A 16,815-nucleotide genomic window follows, 5' to 3' on the forward strand; every position below is an offset into this window, starting at 1 on the left:
GTTCATGGCTGAAGTGGGAAGGATTCCCAGGCCAGCAGTGGGGCGTGGCTCAGAGGGGTTAGCACTGCTCTGTCCACATTTTTTAAGGAAACTTTCCTGTCTGACCATCCAGGAGGCAGAAAGAAAACTTTCGAGGCATTTAACCACTGCCCTTCCAAGTAAAAAACATAACAGATTTATGGCTAACAAGATTGCCATAGGATAGTAATGATAATCAATACGAAATCATGAAGGATTCTCAAGTCAGTTGTTGATCAGCTGGTTGATCATTTCACTACTCATTTAATGTCAAAATGGTGTAACCAGTTTTCCTTACCTAACAACAAAATAAGAACATAGTACATAGTCCTTCCCATTAGGTTCTCAGTTGGATTTTCATGAGAATCTCTTGATTAACTCTTGATCCCCAGGCTATACATCATGTACCTGTATTTCAGGTGGGCTGGGCTGATACTACTGAGCCCACTTCCCCAGCTTTTCAAACACTTTTGGCATATATGTAACATACTGGGTCACGCATTCATGACCATCCAAGATGCTGGTTGTAGCTGGGCTGCAATTCCTGGTAAAGCCAAGTGCCTCCCACAGAGAACTTCTACTGGTATCAGCACTATGGGTTATCATGGCGTTTCCCCCAGAGCCAAATTCAAGGCTTCTGGCCATTTCAAATGAGTGTGTGCACATATTTTTGCTACCTTTTCTTTTAATGTACTACTCATCCTTTTCACTTGTCCTGAAGATTGTGGATTGTATGGTATATGTATGGTTTATTTCTTCTCTATCCCCAAAGACTTACACAGCAGATTATATATTCACTGTAAAATGAACACCTCTGGTTCAGTTGATGGTGAAACCTTGTATCTAGGTATAACTTCTTTCAGCAAGGCTTTTACTACTTCTGTATCAGCCCTTCTTGTTGGAAATGTTTCTGCCCAGCTGTCTACCACTAGAAAATGCTTGTGCCCAGCCGTGGGTGGCATGTCTGCAGAGCCTATTTGGTTGCTCTCCTAACTCTGAGCTCAGTCAGATACTTGAGAACTTTTGGCAAGCAGTCAGCTGTTCCAGGTTTTATTTGCAGTGGTATAAATTCCAGGAGCTGCCCATACTTTTTGTACTTAGCTATTACCACTATCCCTCCCTGGGCTTTATCATGAAATCATCTAGCAACAGTGAGTAAACACTTCTTTGGCAGAATCAGCTTTCCCACAACTGACCATACTGCATCATCATTTTGAGTTGCCTCCCACTTATTTTCCAACAGCTTCTTTTCTTCTGTTGAGCAGTCCTTCTCATACATAGTCTTAGTCTGTCAAATTTGGCCATTCATTCTGGTTAATCATCAGAACCAAAACACTACATTGTCCCAGAGGGTGCCTGGCTCTGGCCTTTGCAGCTGCATCAGTGAGAGCATTCCCTCTACCAATCTCTCTTGACCAATGCCTGTATTGTGGGCTGGGCAATGTATTACAACAACTTCTGCAGGTAACTACTGATTCTAGTAAACTGTGTATTTCTTCTCCATTAAATACTCTTTTCCCTGCTGATGTAAAAAACACACTTTCCATAACATGGGTATGACATACCCCAAATGCTGCACTTGTCAAGGCTACTACTTCTGCTCCTTGTACACTTATCCCTGCTGGAAGTGGTGGTGCTTCCATTACCTGTCCCTGGCTCACCACAGCATACCCAGACCACTGCTGTCCTTGCATGGTAGTAGGACGAGCCACCTGCAAATAGAACTACATCTGGGTTATGTAAGGGCACATCAGTTAAATCTGTCTGTGGTTTACTTGAAATATGCATTACCAAAGGTCATCTTGGTTTTGAGGCTAGAGGTGGCCACTTCTGGGTTGGGTTTCTTCTTTCAGAAATGTTTCAGTAAAACTGCTTATTGCTTTCCAGAAATCAATCTTGGCCCACTGGGATAAAAGGTATTCCAAGAAGCAGCTGTGAACACACACTGGTATGGCTCTTTACAGCTGTATTCTCCTTTAAATACCAGAGCAAAGCAGCAAATGCCCTAAATTGGAATGTGTATGAATGGCATACTTGGCAACCCTTCATCTGCAAAGGGCATGCTCCCCAGGAGCTGTGTGCACAAGTCAGAGCACAAGCAAGAAGAAAACAACAGGCTCCAAACTAATAGTGATTATGTCAGCATTTCTCCTGAAGGGAGAGAAAATTCTCAGCCAGTACCACTTTGAACAAGTTACAAGTAATTTCCATTGAAAAATGTGGTCAAAATACTCTTCAGCGTTGAAAGGGAAAACTGTTTCTCATCACTTTGTTCTTCCTTTTATTAGTATATATACTTATACCTAAGTATAGCAGGTGTGCACACTGTTCTTTCCTGTAGTAAAGATTTTTATTTAACAGCAAGTAGTTTTCTGCTGAGCTTGACATCCTGAAACCTTGTGAATTCCTTTCTTCTACATTCTACAATGTTTGCCTTGTCAGCCAACTTGGGTTTGTTTCTGTAAGCACTTAAAGAGTTGAAAAATATAAAGTTCCATGGATCCAAGGTATGCAACTGAGTGGAGTGAGTTTCCAACATAATAGAGATAACAAAGCATAAAAGTCTGTGAAGACTCAAATGTTTGTCATGTTTTTTAAATGTGTATCTGGTGAACCACAAGAATGAGTAAAGAGTGCCCAACTCCAGACTGATAAACACCAGAAGGGCCACTTTGATACTTCACTGCTGTGCATAAGCATCTCAAGTTAGTCCTGCTTATCACATGACACCTTTACCTAGTTGTTGTATCTCATTACATAATTAAGTTACACAGTATTCTCTGGCCACTCCAGCTGCAGAAGTTGTTTAATCTTTTGAGTGCAGAATCCCTACCTGTCAAAGTCTCCTGTTACACCTCCAGTTCCAAAAAGCACTCTGGATACTTCTGTACTATTACCAGTGCTGTCCCACAAAATAAAACAAAGAGCATGCTTGGCTCACCTTACTTGGCATGTTCTATGTTCTCATCGCTTACCATATCACTGCAACAAGCTCTCTTGGCAACACTGGTCTTTACCTCAACTCCCAGCCCAAATAACTGTGCCCTGCTGCACCACCAGTGCAGGAGAAGGTCAGTATTTACTTCAAGTTAAGATTTCAAACTTGCATTTTATAAGAAAAAAAAAAAAAGAAGGAAAAAAAGCTGTTACACATTTAGTGGTTTCGGGGGCTGAAAATGATAATTACAAAAATGCTACTTATTTCAAGTTACTCTTAAAGAAAAAAAAATGAAAGCAAAACAATACAAAAACAAACCCCAAAACCTGGGTCCTTACAACACTTAAGCCAAATGGCTTAGCCTTTATTACAACTAAAAGAAACACGGTGCTTCTATTTTCATAGCAGGATTCAAGCATCACAGGAAGTAATGGGCCACAAAGCTCTAACAATACAGTGTGTGGGGGGGAAATTAAATAAACCAAACCCAAATCTTGCTGCAGACATTACAGCTTCTTCCACATGGAACCCACAGTTTTCAGGACAGCAGAGTGCAACACAGAGGCAGCAACAGCATCATTCTAAGCTCAGAGAACATTCTAAGCCTGTCACACCAAACGTGGTATCACCTAATTGTGTCCTAAGCCATAGTGAAAGCAGAAGACAGGGAAATGAATGTGGGTTATTTGTTTCACAGTCCTGCTCAGTTCCCTTCTTCCAGCATAGCAGGCAGTTGATTGCCTCCATTTGGACAACGGCTGCACAGTCATTGAGCCATCTGGGCCTCCATGGCCTGCGCCGTCCATTCCGGGGCTGTCTGACTTATCTTCTCCAGCAGGTTGTTAACTTGGAAACACAGTGACTGAATCTGTTTGTCCCAAGTTGGCAAAGCTTCACGAGCTGAAAAGAAAAAAAACCCAAACAATCCATTCTAAACAAAGTAAGTCTTAGCAAATCCCTTGCCTCTTCAACTGCAACCTTTCCATCTGCCACTGCCCTCACCTAATTCACAGAGGAAGCTTTCCTTGCAGCTACAGCAGGCTCATTTCGGTATTCCAAAGCTACCATTATTTCAGCTGTTAAAAGCCTGACTCCTGCATTGAGAGTAGATTTGAACAGAGAACTTCCTGGTGAGCCTGTTCCTGCGAGGAGACTGATGGAATAAATTTACACTTTTCTGCGGGTGAAAAGTCAAAGGTTCTCTCTCCGTTATGGCAAACCCTGCCACCTCCTGGCCGCAGCAAGACACAGCAAGCTCCCTTCAGACAAGGTATTAAACCTAAATTTCCTTATCCTGTTGAACACTGTCTCAAAAAGCTCACTCTGAAAGGTGCTACAAAAGTAAGTTACTGTGGTTGAACTTACTCTCAAAATGAACAATTCCGTCAATCTGATCAATAAATCCGTTCATGCGACCCTCGGTTATCATCTGAGAAGCAATCTTTTCTGCCTGGAAGAGTAAAGAAAGATGGCAAAAACTTCATCCATTCTGAAAGAAGTTAAAAATTTGTAAGACTTAACAGCCTTACAGGCTTTTCTACATCTGCACACATTGTGGGGGAAGGAACCTATAGACAACACTAATTATGAAATGATTAGACATACTATCAGTGGTATCTAACTCCACTATTGCTCATTCCACATGGTGTACCTTCCATTCTCACAAGATGTGCTAGGTATTCAACCTTCCTCATAACATGAGATATTTAATTATTTCCTAATATTTAACTATTTTCCCTAATATTTACCACAGCTATTTTCTCAAGCTGCTGATGTTCCTTGTTTTTAAAAAAAAAAAAAAAAAGTAGACAATGGATACCTTGGCTGCTGGGATCTCTAGTAATGCTCCGAGCTCTTCAAAAGTAATGTTGTTGTAGAGCTTGCTCGCAGATAGTAAGTTGTGTTCAATAACAGCTCTGTCCAGGATACTGGAACCTTAAGGGTTAAGATGAGGGAAAAAAAAATTCAAAACATTACTATAAGATTTAAATATTGGTTTATATTGTAGAGCAAGTGAAAAAGCACTTCTTTTTTTTTTTTTTCCCAAAGTGTTACAAGTGCAGAAGGTCCAGATGCATCTGCCTCGCATCAGCGTTAAGCTACGCAGAGACAGTGAACAAAAAGAAATAGACAGCACGTGGTTGATTTTAAGGCAGATAGCTTAAACCCTTTTATTTAATTTCTAGAATAATCAGGTGGATCCCTTGCTACAAGACCCAATGTCTGAACTGAGGGAGTTTGACCTCCTGTGATCAGTTCCTAGCTTGCCAAATGGAAAGACCATTGCTTTGTTTTTTTATTATTCATTACAGCTCTTAGGGTACAATTAACTCTCCCTTAGTGTTCTTGTGATAGACCCTTATCTAAGGGTCCATCGCTGTTGACTGAACAGTTTAACTCATTTGACCCTTAACCTCTAGTTGAAGGTAAGCACATTATTAAATATCAACTAACCTGCATTCTTTAACTTATAAGGACAAACAGTACAGGTTATAAATAAACAACAAACTGACCCAAGGAAAGGATTGCAGGAGACTGTTAGCAAGTACTTTTAACAGTTTTCACTTCTGCAACTACAGTTATTTATTTGTCCCTAATCAACAATTATTATTCACTAGGAAGATTTTCCTGTGTCAGAGACCAGCATGTTTAGGATTCCAGTGAAGACATTACTTGACATTATTTCTCACTATTCAGAGGTTCCAGAGCTAAGAAGGTGACAGTGAGATGGTTCAGGAAACAATGTGGATAAAGTTGTGAGGTCCAAATCATCCTCTCACTCTACGTCACCTTCCTGTCAAGTCAGGAAGTAGTTCAAATAAATTCATCATCTGCACAGACCATTTATGGCTTATGTGCATGTCATGTGTTTCTAGGCATCCTATTTATAACAGTGCCTTAGAACTGGAGAAGCTCAGAAGGACAGAGACTCAGTTAGGAGTACTGGGAGGTTGTCAGTGAAGAGGACAGAGAAAGAAAATTTGACAAGTTATCTTCCAGAACAGTACTTCAAAAACCTGAATGGCAAATCGGTAAGATGAATTATAGCCTAGAAGCTTTACTGTGCCCACGAGGGTAACATGCTGAAAAAATAATTTAAAAATAACAATATAAGCAATACTAGGTTCTTTTCCATTACCCTTCTTGCCTGAATTGGGCACGTCTAACTCCCACGGATGAGCACCTAACATCAGGAGGTTTTACAGAAATACGTACCATCGGCTGTAGTTGCTTTCTGGTGAGGCATCAGCATAGCTGCAAACTCCTGCAGTTGATTTCCACGGATAATTCTGTCGAGATACATTTTCTCCAAGATCCCATAGGCTGCGAGCTGCTGGCATCTCTCATCCTTGAAGAGCGTAGCAAGCATGCGAGAACGCTGCTGTCCTAGGGCAGTCAGGAAGAATCCTCACAAATGATCACCAAAGCACCAAGTATTTAGAGATAAACAGCGGGAAGTTATCATTGTTTTTCCTCAATACACGCAAGTAACAGCCAATGAAGCTGTACTAAGGAAGGAATTTGGTTGTGCTCAGTTCCAAAACACCATTTGCCACTACCTTCTGCGTTTTTAGCCAAGATGCCACCTTATCACTGGCAAAGACACCGAACTAATCCACCTCTGAGCTAACAGATGCCAACAGGCAATTCTGACACCGTGTTCATAACTTTGGATTCCTCAACAAATCTTAGTGCAAGATACCTCCACGCAAGTAATACACAAGATTACTTGCTTCAGGGGAAATACCTACGTTGGCTCTTTTATACAAAAACGTATTTTACCTGCTGATGCCAAAATAGTACAATGCAAAGCATGCTTCAATGCCTCCAGTCGCTCAGTTTCGTGGACTATGCTCTTATAGGACAGCTCGTTGTATCTTTGGGCAGCCTCAATGAACTTTCTTCTGTAATCGAGAACTCGAGCGTAGCAAACCTAGAAAGGAAGGATGTCTCAGAAAAAGAAAAGTAGCAGAGGTGGCTGCATAATACAGGTGTGCAAAACTTGCACACTATCAAGTGACAGCTCCCATAAATATTGCTCTTCTGCATCTTAGGGAAATCTGTGTCTTCAAAGAATTAGCCTGACTCGAAAAGTCCTTGCTAAAGTATCATGGAAAGCAATTAAAAGGGCACTTCCCACCACTGTTCACATGTTAAATATTTCAAATGTCTAAAGGCCAGAAACTTAAGTACATGAAATATTGTACAGCTGATACTGTACTTATGTAAGGTTCCCCTTCACTATTGACACTGACAGCTGGCACTTAGGTAGCAATTTGTGTGTTTCAAGTGTTTGCTTTTTCCTTTCAGGGCTGTAACAGCATCTGATATTTCTTCCTTCCTTTGTGCTCTTCTACAATTTACAGAAAATATTTACACTTTCAACTGAGTGCACACTTTAAAAATTAGCATGGGTGGAGAAAAAAAGGAAAGAGAAAACCAACAAATCAAAGCCACTAGACACTGAGTTACACAGCTCATGGCACACCTGGTTTGTGTTGTAGAATTTTAAACACCATCCCCTTGATCAGTACTGTTACACTGTAGTCATCACTGCTCATCACTTACTAAACTCATTTGAGAAATTTGTGTATGAACTATGTACACAGTAAACCCACAAATAAGCAGAAAGGCCAGCAGTTAATTAACTACTTACAATTTTAAAGAAGCTACTTTTATGGATGGGAATCATTAACTAATTACTGAGGGGAAGGGAGTTATTGGATGCAATTTTTTCCCCCCTCTTAGATTTACAAACAAAGGTGGAGGCAACATTTTCAACAATATTTCAGATGTTTTGAAGCCTTCTCAATCAGTAAAGGAAATTGGCATTTAAGGAACCTTTACAGACTTATCTCCACATCACAAGGAAAGAGTTGTTTCATTATTGCTGTGTCTCTCAAGCTCCCAAAACCATTTAGAAGCTTTTCCCTTTGTCTCTTTTCTCTTTATGAAAGTTTTAGTGGCAGTATGTAAAAAAAACCAAACCATGTCAGTGTGGAATCATCTCCCTACAGAAAGAGAAAGCAATAAAGCAAGTTAGACAACCTTATAATGGATTTGCAGCTGCTCATTAGTTGATTCATTCTGCAGCAGGGAAGCTCGATTAATATATGCTTCTGCCTGAACAGGGTCATCATCCTCCAGATACAGCCTGGCAATTTTCAGGTAGGTCTCCAGTTTATAATCTACATTGTACTGTCTGTAGAGAAAGAAAAGCAAGTGCTCAGAGTTGCTCCAGAACTACCCTTGCTCCTAACTGTTCTAAACGTATATTATGTTTCTCAAGCACTTGGCAACATTTGGTTTACCCTGCTTTCTTCTTCCCTAACACCAAAATTAGCGCCCTCTGTTCAGTGTAAGGAAATTTGAGATGAATGCTAATATAGAACTTGCCCCTACAAACAGCAGTAGAAATAATGCTGTCCACCAAGACACAAATGTACACGCTAATAATCTGATTTTTGTGGATTGGAAGTCTGCCACAAGTGGTGAGCCATTTGAGTTAAGAAGCAAACTTGTAGTGCAAAGCCTACAGCAGTTCCTTCTGCATGCAGAGAAAGAGGATAGGAAGGATAACCAGAGAAAAGTAACAGCAAGGCTTCTAAATCCAAAAAACCAAACCAAACCCACCCCACAAACACCTGAAAGAACCCTCTAATGTATTTGTTAATATCCCATTTCAAACTGTGTCTTCATTGTGAACTGAGAAAGTGGACACATGGAGGAACTGCCACCTTTCAAGAACCTTTCCATAACCTTAGAAGCATGTTTGCAAAATACTAGTAAAAAGAATTGTTTATCAACAAGACTAATTAATAGTGCATAACTTCTGATGTAGCATTTTGACCCACTAAACTCCTACTGTAATGTACAGTCATCAAGCTATACTTCTGTCATCTGACAGCAGTTCTGGCCTGAATTACAGTAGCTCTGGGAAAATATGCAACCCAAAAATTCTCACTCACTGATCTAGTTAAGTACAAAGAGAGCAAAGTACATGTAACAGCATAGAACTGTGTGCAACATACTTTTGCCCTGTTTCCAAAGGGATCCCCACCAACACTTGTGCTGCATTTCTCCAGTCTTCTTCTTTCTCATAGATCGATGCAAGATGTTGCCTTATTGAAGCGACCTAAGGAACAATAAAATCAGTAGCAGAAACTATAAGAGTTTAATGGTTCTGGATTAACTGTCACAGTATTTGTTCTTCTTCCTGAATCCCCTCAACCTACACCCCACCTTCACAGACACAGCAACCTGCACACGTGCAACTCTTCCCATGCAAGGAGTCCTGTGTGGGACTCTTGGATCAAGTTTTAATACCAAGCTTTTTAAATATGAGTGCTGGTTTGAAGCACGTCCACTTCAGTTTCTGACAACATAAAAAGAGTTCATCATCAGGGAGTGACAAGTAGTAACCATTTATAAAGCTTTTAAAAAGATGAAACGAATCTTTCAAGAACAGGAGCACCAAGATTCACAAGCCATTTGTTGCAGTTACACCTCATATCATGCCTGTGAGACATGAATGAAGTGAACTACAATTAGATCCTACTGCAGAAACTTCTGCTTTGTAGGGCAGCTGTCAGCAGGTAAAATTTCAGTGCTTACAGCCCAGGTTTTAGAAGTAGAAGTGTGGGTAAAAAAAAGAAATCATCAGATGTCTTGGATTTAATTTCTGCATAATCATGACAACAAGAAGCAAGCATATTCAGCTCAGACTTAAAGCTGCTTAAAAATACAACAGATAAAGAGAAGAAAATATAAATCGTGACAGAAATTGCCTTGCCTTTCTTCTCAACACTAGATCCTAGAGGCTTTTTAGATAAACAGCCTCTCAGATGATGATGCACATTCGTACAGCAAAACACAGAACTGAATTGGAAAAGAACTGCAGCACATTCAGCAGTCAACTAGAACTGGGATTTCGACATTTTTTTCCTGGTAAAATGACTATGGCTAAACAGAACACACACACAGAGGTTGTTTATTTCGAAACAAAAGCTATCTGTCAAGATGCATGCTCTTTACATCACCTGCCTGCCCCAGTACTGGGGCAGAAGGCAATACAATAAGTACCAGTCTGTCTCTCAACAGCAACTCCAAGCTCAAGTATTGTTCCATTGTAAGAAGCCATTTTCTGGTAGCAGAGGAATTACATGCCCGGCATCATTATGAAGTGACTAAGTCTGTATTCTTTGCACAGTCCTAAATACTCTCTGCATTTAACTCAAGTTTTCCATGTACAGGAACGCAAAACTGGACTCCAAGTAGGAGTATCTGTTTTGAACAGCTTTTTTAAAGGCTTAAAATAGTCAGCAGATAAGGGGGAGGGGGGGAGAGGAACCAAAGCCAAACCCTCAAACCAAAACCTCCTCAACATTGATCTCTCACCTGCTCTTCAAATGAAATAACTCTAGGCTGTATCTTTTCCAAGGTGAAGTGGTAGATTTCTTTGGCTGTGCTGTCAGGAAGACTTGGAAGATGGGTACAGAAATCTGTCAGCAGCTGACGTGAGATCACCAGACTGACATTCTCATTCACCACTGGGTCAGACACAAAAGAAATGCAACATTTGTCAGTGCTTTCACTATGAGCCATCATTTGCTTTTAGAATAAATTTAATATTCCAATTTTTAAAACTGCATCCAAGTGAAAGGGGTTGTTTTTAAAGGTGGGTTTTTTTTTTCTTTCAGAAACTGACTACAGGTCACCAGAGTTCTAACCCCTGACACATAATAATGAATTTTTCACTACGATTTATAGTTTAGGGAGGTGTTTCATGCTGAATCGCTGTCCTCAGTTGCTGAAATATCTTGGACAAAGTAAACCTTTAGGCTTAGTCTCACTAAGTTTACTCTCAACTCTAAAAGAACTAAAACAGGTGTAATTCACACAGGCGTTCAATAAGCCAAACACCCAATACAACACAAAAAAACCCTTAATAATTCCATTCCCTCTGAACTTCTGAATGAGGTGATGATGGTTCCTCTTCCTGTTGTGTTCGAGTTCCAACAGGACCCAAACATCATGTATTTATGTAGCCTCAGGCAGAGCTTGCAAATATGCAACCCCACAGACTTCTGGCCTTCACTCAGCGTGTAACCAATTCTACTTACTTGCTTCCACAAAAGCTTTCAAAGCTTCAAGTTGTTCTACACCCGACAGCTGAATGGCTTTTTCCAATATTTGACGGTATCTGTCCAAGATTGGAAAAAGAAAAAAAGTTAAAAATCACTCACAGGGCACATTTTGTCACTAAGAAGTTCTGCCTCTCTGCTTATTTTCTGTGTCAGAGCCTTAATTTTGTTTATATTTTCTATGCCTTGAGGTGGCAATTTTCCAAAGAATATGTTCTCAAAGGTCATGAACATTCACCTGGAACTGATATCTGGCTCTTCTTAAATCCCAGGACTAGATTCTCAGACAACATAGCTCATCATGTTATCTGGGAATGTATGCGCAATCTTGAAGGTTTTAAAAAAAAATAATAATCACATGCCTAGTATAGTGAACAGAAAAAGTAATGAAAACTATTATCGTTCATGGGTTCAGCCTAATAAAGAAAAAAATGTCCAAAATGCCACATTCAGTGAGACTGAGAAGCAGTGTTGTGAGGGGTGAACAGCATGTTATATCCACTTGACAGGAGGACAGCGCAGACTGTGCATTTTCAAGTGCTTATTCCTGCACAAATGGCAACTTAGAGCTCATTAAACTTCGCCTCAGCGTGTGCGACACTGACGAAGTGCTACATTCACGCTGAAGCCACATTTTGGGGGGGGAATTTCCTTGGTTTTACACCACAGGTCCTAAAAGTGACTCAGCCTCCCCAGAACACAAGCAACTGGACTGGGACTCCAAGAATTCCAGGTGGCCGATCCGCATGTCCCGGGGGAGTAAAAATCCACGAGACACATCGCGCCGCGAGCAGTTCAACCCCCGAGGTTTGCCGTCCAAAATAATAAAATAATAATAATGAAAATAATAGAAAGAATAATAATTATTAATAAAAACAATAGTAGAGTCGTTGACGTATCTATGGCAGCCGGGGCAAATCAACTCCCTGACCTATCGCTGTGGCACAGCAGCCGAGCTCTGAGGGGCGGGCGGACACGCGAGGAGCCCGTAAACAAACAAAAAGAAGAAATTACAGAACGACGAGGCGAAATCTTTCCGTGTCCTTTTTATTTAAAGCACCGCGGCCGCTGGGCAAGACCCGCCTCGTCCCTCCCAGGGCCCGGCGCCCCCCTCTCGACCCCGCTCCGGCTCGCACCCCTCGGCCCCGCCGCGGGGACGACTCACTTTCCCGCCAGGTCCTTGTGGGAGCCGCTGGAGTTCATGAGCTGCGCCAGGTCCTGCCTCACCGCGCCCGCCGCCATCTTGGGAGCCGCCACCGCCTCCTCCCACCATGGAGCCGCGCGCGCGGCGGCGGGGGCGGTCACGTGACTGGGGGGGGGGAAGGAGCGCGGGCAGCGGGAGCGGGACGGGGCCGCGCCGGGCGGGCCCCGCGCGCGATATCCCACGGGACAGGCGCGCGCGCGCAAATCCCACGCGCGGGGAAAGGCCGCGGCTTCCTCCCTGCCTCCTCTTCCTCCTCCTCTTCTTCTTCTTCTTCCCGCGGGTGGCGCCCGCGCGGCCCCGGAAGCGGCCGGCGGGGCGGGGCGGGTCCCGGAAGCGCGGGGCGCTGCTGCGCCGGCGGTTGCCAGGGCGGCGCGGCGCAGTATTATGGGATGCGGCGGGGGAATGGCGCGGGGCGCGTGATTTTGAACAAACGCGGCGGCGGGATCGGCGCGGGCGCGGCCGCCGCCGCGGCCCCCGGGAGCGGCACCGGGGGGGCGCCGGCACCGTGCAGAGGCACCGCCAGCGCAGGAGGAGGGAGAGCACCCGCCCGCCCGGTGAGTGCGAGGGGCGGGAAAGCGGCGGCGGGAGGACGGGGAAGGGGGTGCCGGGCACGGCTGACAGCCGCCTCCCGCCAGGAAGGAGCAGGCCCGGCCTCACCGGGCGCTCTGCCCACGGCGGGCCGTGCTCCCGGGCGGCCCCACCGGCCTCCCCCGCGGGATGGCGCGGCCGGCCGGTCCCAGCCGCCCCTCCGCCGCAGGGGCGCCCGCCTGGCACGTCCCATCCCGTCCCCGCCGCTCGCCGGGGGCAGCTGCGCCCGGAGCTGCGGCGGGGCGGCGCGGTCAGAGGGGCCGCGGGGAGCGGCGAGGCTGCCCCTCGGAGCGGGGTCTGCGCGGGACCCGGCGGTGCGGAAGGGGCCGGGGTTGGCGGCTCTGCGGGGCGGCGCCGGGGCGGGGCGGCGGGGGCAGGTGCGGCGGGGGCGGGAGCGGCGGTGACGGGCTGAAAATGGCGGATCTTTCGAAATGCGGCGGCGGCCGCCGGCGCTGACGGGCCCGGGCCGCCCCCGCCAGGTGAGACCCGGCCCGGGGGGGCGCGGGGGGAAAGCGGCCGCGGCGGCGGCTCCGCGCGGGGCCCGCGGTCGCCGGGGCTCGTCGCGGCTCGTCGCGCCGGGCCCTGCGGGGCCCGGCTGCTCCGGCCCGCGGGACACCGCGCAGGGTCGCCCCAAGGACCGGGCTGCGACCCGGACCTGCCGCCCGAGGGGCCCGGGGAGCCTCCGGGGCCGCGCCGGGCTCGGTGCCGGGCGGTGAGCGTGTCCCGCCCGTGTCAGCGGGGCGATGGCCCGGGCGCTGCCCCGCGCGGCGGGTGCGGCGCTTTCTTGGCTCGCCCAGGGTGTCAGGGCGCACCTGTGCCTTGAGCGCACCGCTGTCCGGCCCTGGACAGCCCCCGAGCTCCAGGGGAACGTGTTCCGGTCCTGGGCTCCTCAGGACAAAAAGGACAAGGAGCTAAGGGAGAGGGTCCAGCGGAGGCCACAAAGATGATGAGACGTCTGGAGCATCTCTCTTAAGAGGAGAGACCGTGGGAGCTGGGCCTGTTTGGTCCAGAAGGCTGAGAGGGGATCCAGTTAATACATATAAATGTTTCAAAGGCAGGTGCCAAGAGGACAGCACCAGACTCTTTTTGGTGGTGCCCAGCAGTAGGATGAGGAGCAATAGCCGTAAACTAAAACACAAGAAGTTTCACCTCAACATGATAAAGAACTTTTTTATGTTGAAGGTGGTAGAGCACTGGAACAGGCTACCCAGAGAGGTTGTGGAGTCTCTCTCTCTGTAGATATTCCAAACTCACCTGCATGCATTTTTGTCACCTGCTCCAGGTGACCCTGCGTTGTCAGGGGGTTTGGACTAGATGATCTGCAGAGGTCCCTTCCAACCCTGACGACTCTGTGATTCTGTAAATGTAACTGGACCATCTTTTGGGATGGTCCCAGCTTCTCTCGTCACCACTCTTGTGTGTTATGAGGCATCTCTGATTCTGTGATTTGCATTCAGAATGTGTCATTAATTATTTGTGACCTTGACTTTGAAGCGCGCTGTGTACTAATTATGTAACGCTTGGTATTGAGGTTTTGGGTTCTGGAAAGCACTGTGGCATCCACAGCATGTGCAACTGTCCACTGGAATATAGTGAAAAAGCTCTCATACCCAAGATTTCCAGTGAAGAAAGAACAGATATTTAAACAATTTGTCATTAGATTCATCCTTCTGAACAGTTGTTTTAAATATATTACAGTTATTATAGGAAATACTGAATATAGAAAAATAATTTTAAGTATTCTTTGCAATGTTTACATACAGCTGGCAATAACAAACAGGCAATGAATAATTGTGGCTAACTTATTCACGATAGCGTTTGGCTTATGGGAGGCAAGAAGAATAGTGAGTTATCAGCTGAAAACATTTCTTCTGTCAGTGGAATCCTTTTATTCCTCAAGACATCCAGTTTGCCTATCCATCAGCAAGCGGTAACTGTTAATTACATGCCTGGTATGGACCCACAGAGATGTGTGGCTCTATTGCTCTGTAGGCCAAGCACTCTTAAAGGCTGGCTTGGAGAGTGTGTTAGAAAATACTGCCCAGCTTCTCTAATGGGTTAGAAAAGTACTTCATGCTTGTTGTAATGCTGTAAGCTTGGAAAGTTTGTTATGCAAGGTTGGTTGTTCAGATTATGTATCAAAAACTACCTACTGGTGTTTGGTTTGGTTATACTCCTGTAATGTCCAAGCTCAGATAGTTTGTAACTGAATGCTCTGAACAGTTCAGCCAGAATTCTCAAAAAGGTTTAACTGCTTTCAGGTTCACTGTCTGCGAACTACAGGTCAATATGAAGTGTGGTGAAGAGTGCTTTCAGATTTCAGCCTTAGAGCCATTGTTATCTCACACATTGGGATATTTTAGGTTTGGAAAAGCAGTCAAAGCCCCCTACGTTCTTTTCCCTTATGGCTGTTTGAAAAATATTTGATGGGGAAGAAAAAACACCTAAGGTAGATTGGAGGTGGTGTGTGTTTTGATTTCTGCTCCAGCAAGGAACCATGCTTCTTTATCTGTCACTTGGTCTGCTTGTGTTTTTGTTCCTTTCTTATGCTACAGAGGTGGTGCTTTCTTCTTCACGTGCTGTCAGAAGCACATCATAATGTCCTACAGTTTGTGTACTGTGACAGCAGGAGGGTACCGTAGGCTATTTTATAACAAGTACCTAGGGGACAAACTCATGCTTGTTTTGGGTTTTTTATTATTATTCTTAGTTTCAGGAACTCCCAGTGAGAAGAGGAAAACGATTCTCGAATTCTTGATTCAAGGGTTTGTACTTTGCCAGGCCTTATATTTGAGTAGCTTGGTTTCCTCAGTTGCCTAGAAAGCCGATAAGCAGCATGTGGCTTTCAGTACAGCCTGTGACCAGGCTCGCTCCCTTGACAGCATTAGAAGTATGAAAAAAATTTTCTTGCGTAAGAAAGAATGAGACTGATGGAATAATCCATTGATCAGTCATGGGGTACACAGCTACATGATGTGAGAGATTCAGGTTTGTCATGTTCCAGATCCTGATGTAGATTAGTGGCTTCTTAACTCTTTCGGCTTGTGTATCATTCCCCTTCAGGAGCCATCCTTCTGTAACCAGACATGTTGCTTACCTGTATGAGGGTTATGTCCTTAGTTTTGGGCTCTGCTTTGATCTGTTGTACGAGTTCTAGGTACATACTGAATCCCCATCTCTATGGACTGGCTGGTTTGGGTGTTTTCTTCCTTTGGAGTAAAAGCAGTTTCTGTTATAGAATCAAGAAGCCTATCTGAAAAAGCTTCTTTAGATGTATCTGTTCTTGTGAAAGGTCTTTCAGGTGTGATTCCTTGGTGCTATTGTGGTGCTGGTAAACTTTGAACTGAGCTGTCCAAGCACACTGACTCGCCAGAATTTGCTTGCTACTTTGTAGAGAAGTTTCCTTCCTGGGTTGCACACCAGCGTCAGCAGCATGGAGAAAATGAGGCTGTGCTAGCCCACAGTTTGGTTTGGATGGCTAGCTTTGCTCCAGCCTGGCTCCTTTATCTGGGCTGCCCTTGCAGCTACATAGATGGTTGATAGCACAAGGAGGAGGGAAAATGTATGGAAATGGATGGGCAGATGCCAAAGGTGAACAGGAGACTTTTAGCAGTAGTGCTGACTTAATACTTGCGGGGAATTGAAATATAAGGAAAGTAATGCTGCTGATCACGTGCACACAGTGGTCAAAGTAGCAAATGATGCTATTTGAAATAGCAGTGCAATAAAAGTATTGCTAGGATATTTCTCAAAACATCATCATCATCATGGCTGGGCTTCACGAATGAAGATTTGGGGAGGGCTCGACCCACATCTGTTACAAGCATGTTGGTGGCTAAAAAGGCCAATACAAGATAGGCGCGTCCGGTTGCAAAAGGCCCAGCAGAAAGTCTCCTTAGGTGGAATATTCTGCAAGGCACAAT

The 16,815-nt window shown here is 44.8% G+C and overlaps 2 protein-coding genes across 6 annotated transcripts in view; one reads left to right on the forward strand and one right to left on the reverse strand.

Annotated features, from left to right (window-relative positions):
* Nucleotides 1–3,179: 3,179 nt before the first annotated feature.
* COPS4 (COP9 signalosome subunit 4) lies at nt 3,180–12,398 on the reverse strand. The gene is made up of 10 exons (XM_017837629.1): nt 12,266–12,398; nt 11,080–11,159; nt 10,355–10,506; nt 8,989–9,092; nt 8,006–8,159; nt 6,740–6,890; nt 6,173–6,343; nt 4,776–4,891; nt 4,322–4,406; nt 3,180–3,856 (listed from the first exon to the last, which is right to left on the reverse strand). Exons 1-10 carry the CDS (start codon nt 12,340–12,342, stop codon nt 3,723–3,725), a joined length of 1,224 nt encoding a protein of 407 aa, XP_017693118.1. The 5' UTR covers nt 12,343–12,398; the 3' UTR covers nt 3,180–3,722.
* Nucleotides 12,399–12,783: 385 nt separating this feature from the next.
* The window catches only part of LIN54 (lin-54 DREAM MuvB core complex component), a 41,580-nt gene continuing 37,548 nt past the window's right edge, over nt 12,784–16,815 (forward strand). For 4 of the 5 annotated variants that reach the window (XM_017837623.1, XM_017837625.1, XM_017837626.1 and 1 more), the window contains exon 1: nt 12,784–12,858. The gene's annotated coding sequence lies outside the window, so the exon portion shown is untranslated. Of the gene's footprint in view, nt 12,859–13,290; nt 13,372–16,815 lie in introns of those variants that run through there. The other variant, XM_017837624.1, reaches the window with a different exon arrangement.

Source organism: Lepidothrix coronata, unplaced genomic scaffold, assembly GCF_001604755.1.
Source record: "Lepidothrix coronata isolate B3197 unplaced genomic scaffold, Lepidothrix_coronata-1.0 Scaffold307, whole genome shotgun sequence".
NCBI lineage: Eukaryota > Metazoa > Chordata > Aves > Passeriformes > Pipridae > Lepidothrix > Lepidothrix coronata.

Bases quoted from the DNA above. Each gene is read 5' to 3' on its own strand.
- COPS4 (XM_017837629.1), bottom strand. From the start codon at position 12,342: ATGGCGGCGGGCGCGGTGAGGCAGGACCTGGCGCAGCTCATGAACTCC. The intron at 6,891-8,005 runs GTTGTCTAACTT...CTTCCTTTCTAG, and splicing joins AGCTGCAAATCCATTATAAG to GTTTGCTACGCTCGAGTTCT. The intron at 3,857-4,321 runs GTAAGTTCAACC...TTTTCTTTTCAG, and splicing joins CGGAATTGTTCATTTTGAGA to CTCGTGAAGCTTTGCCAACT.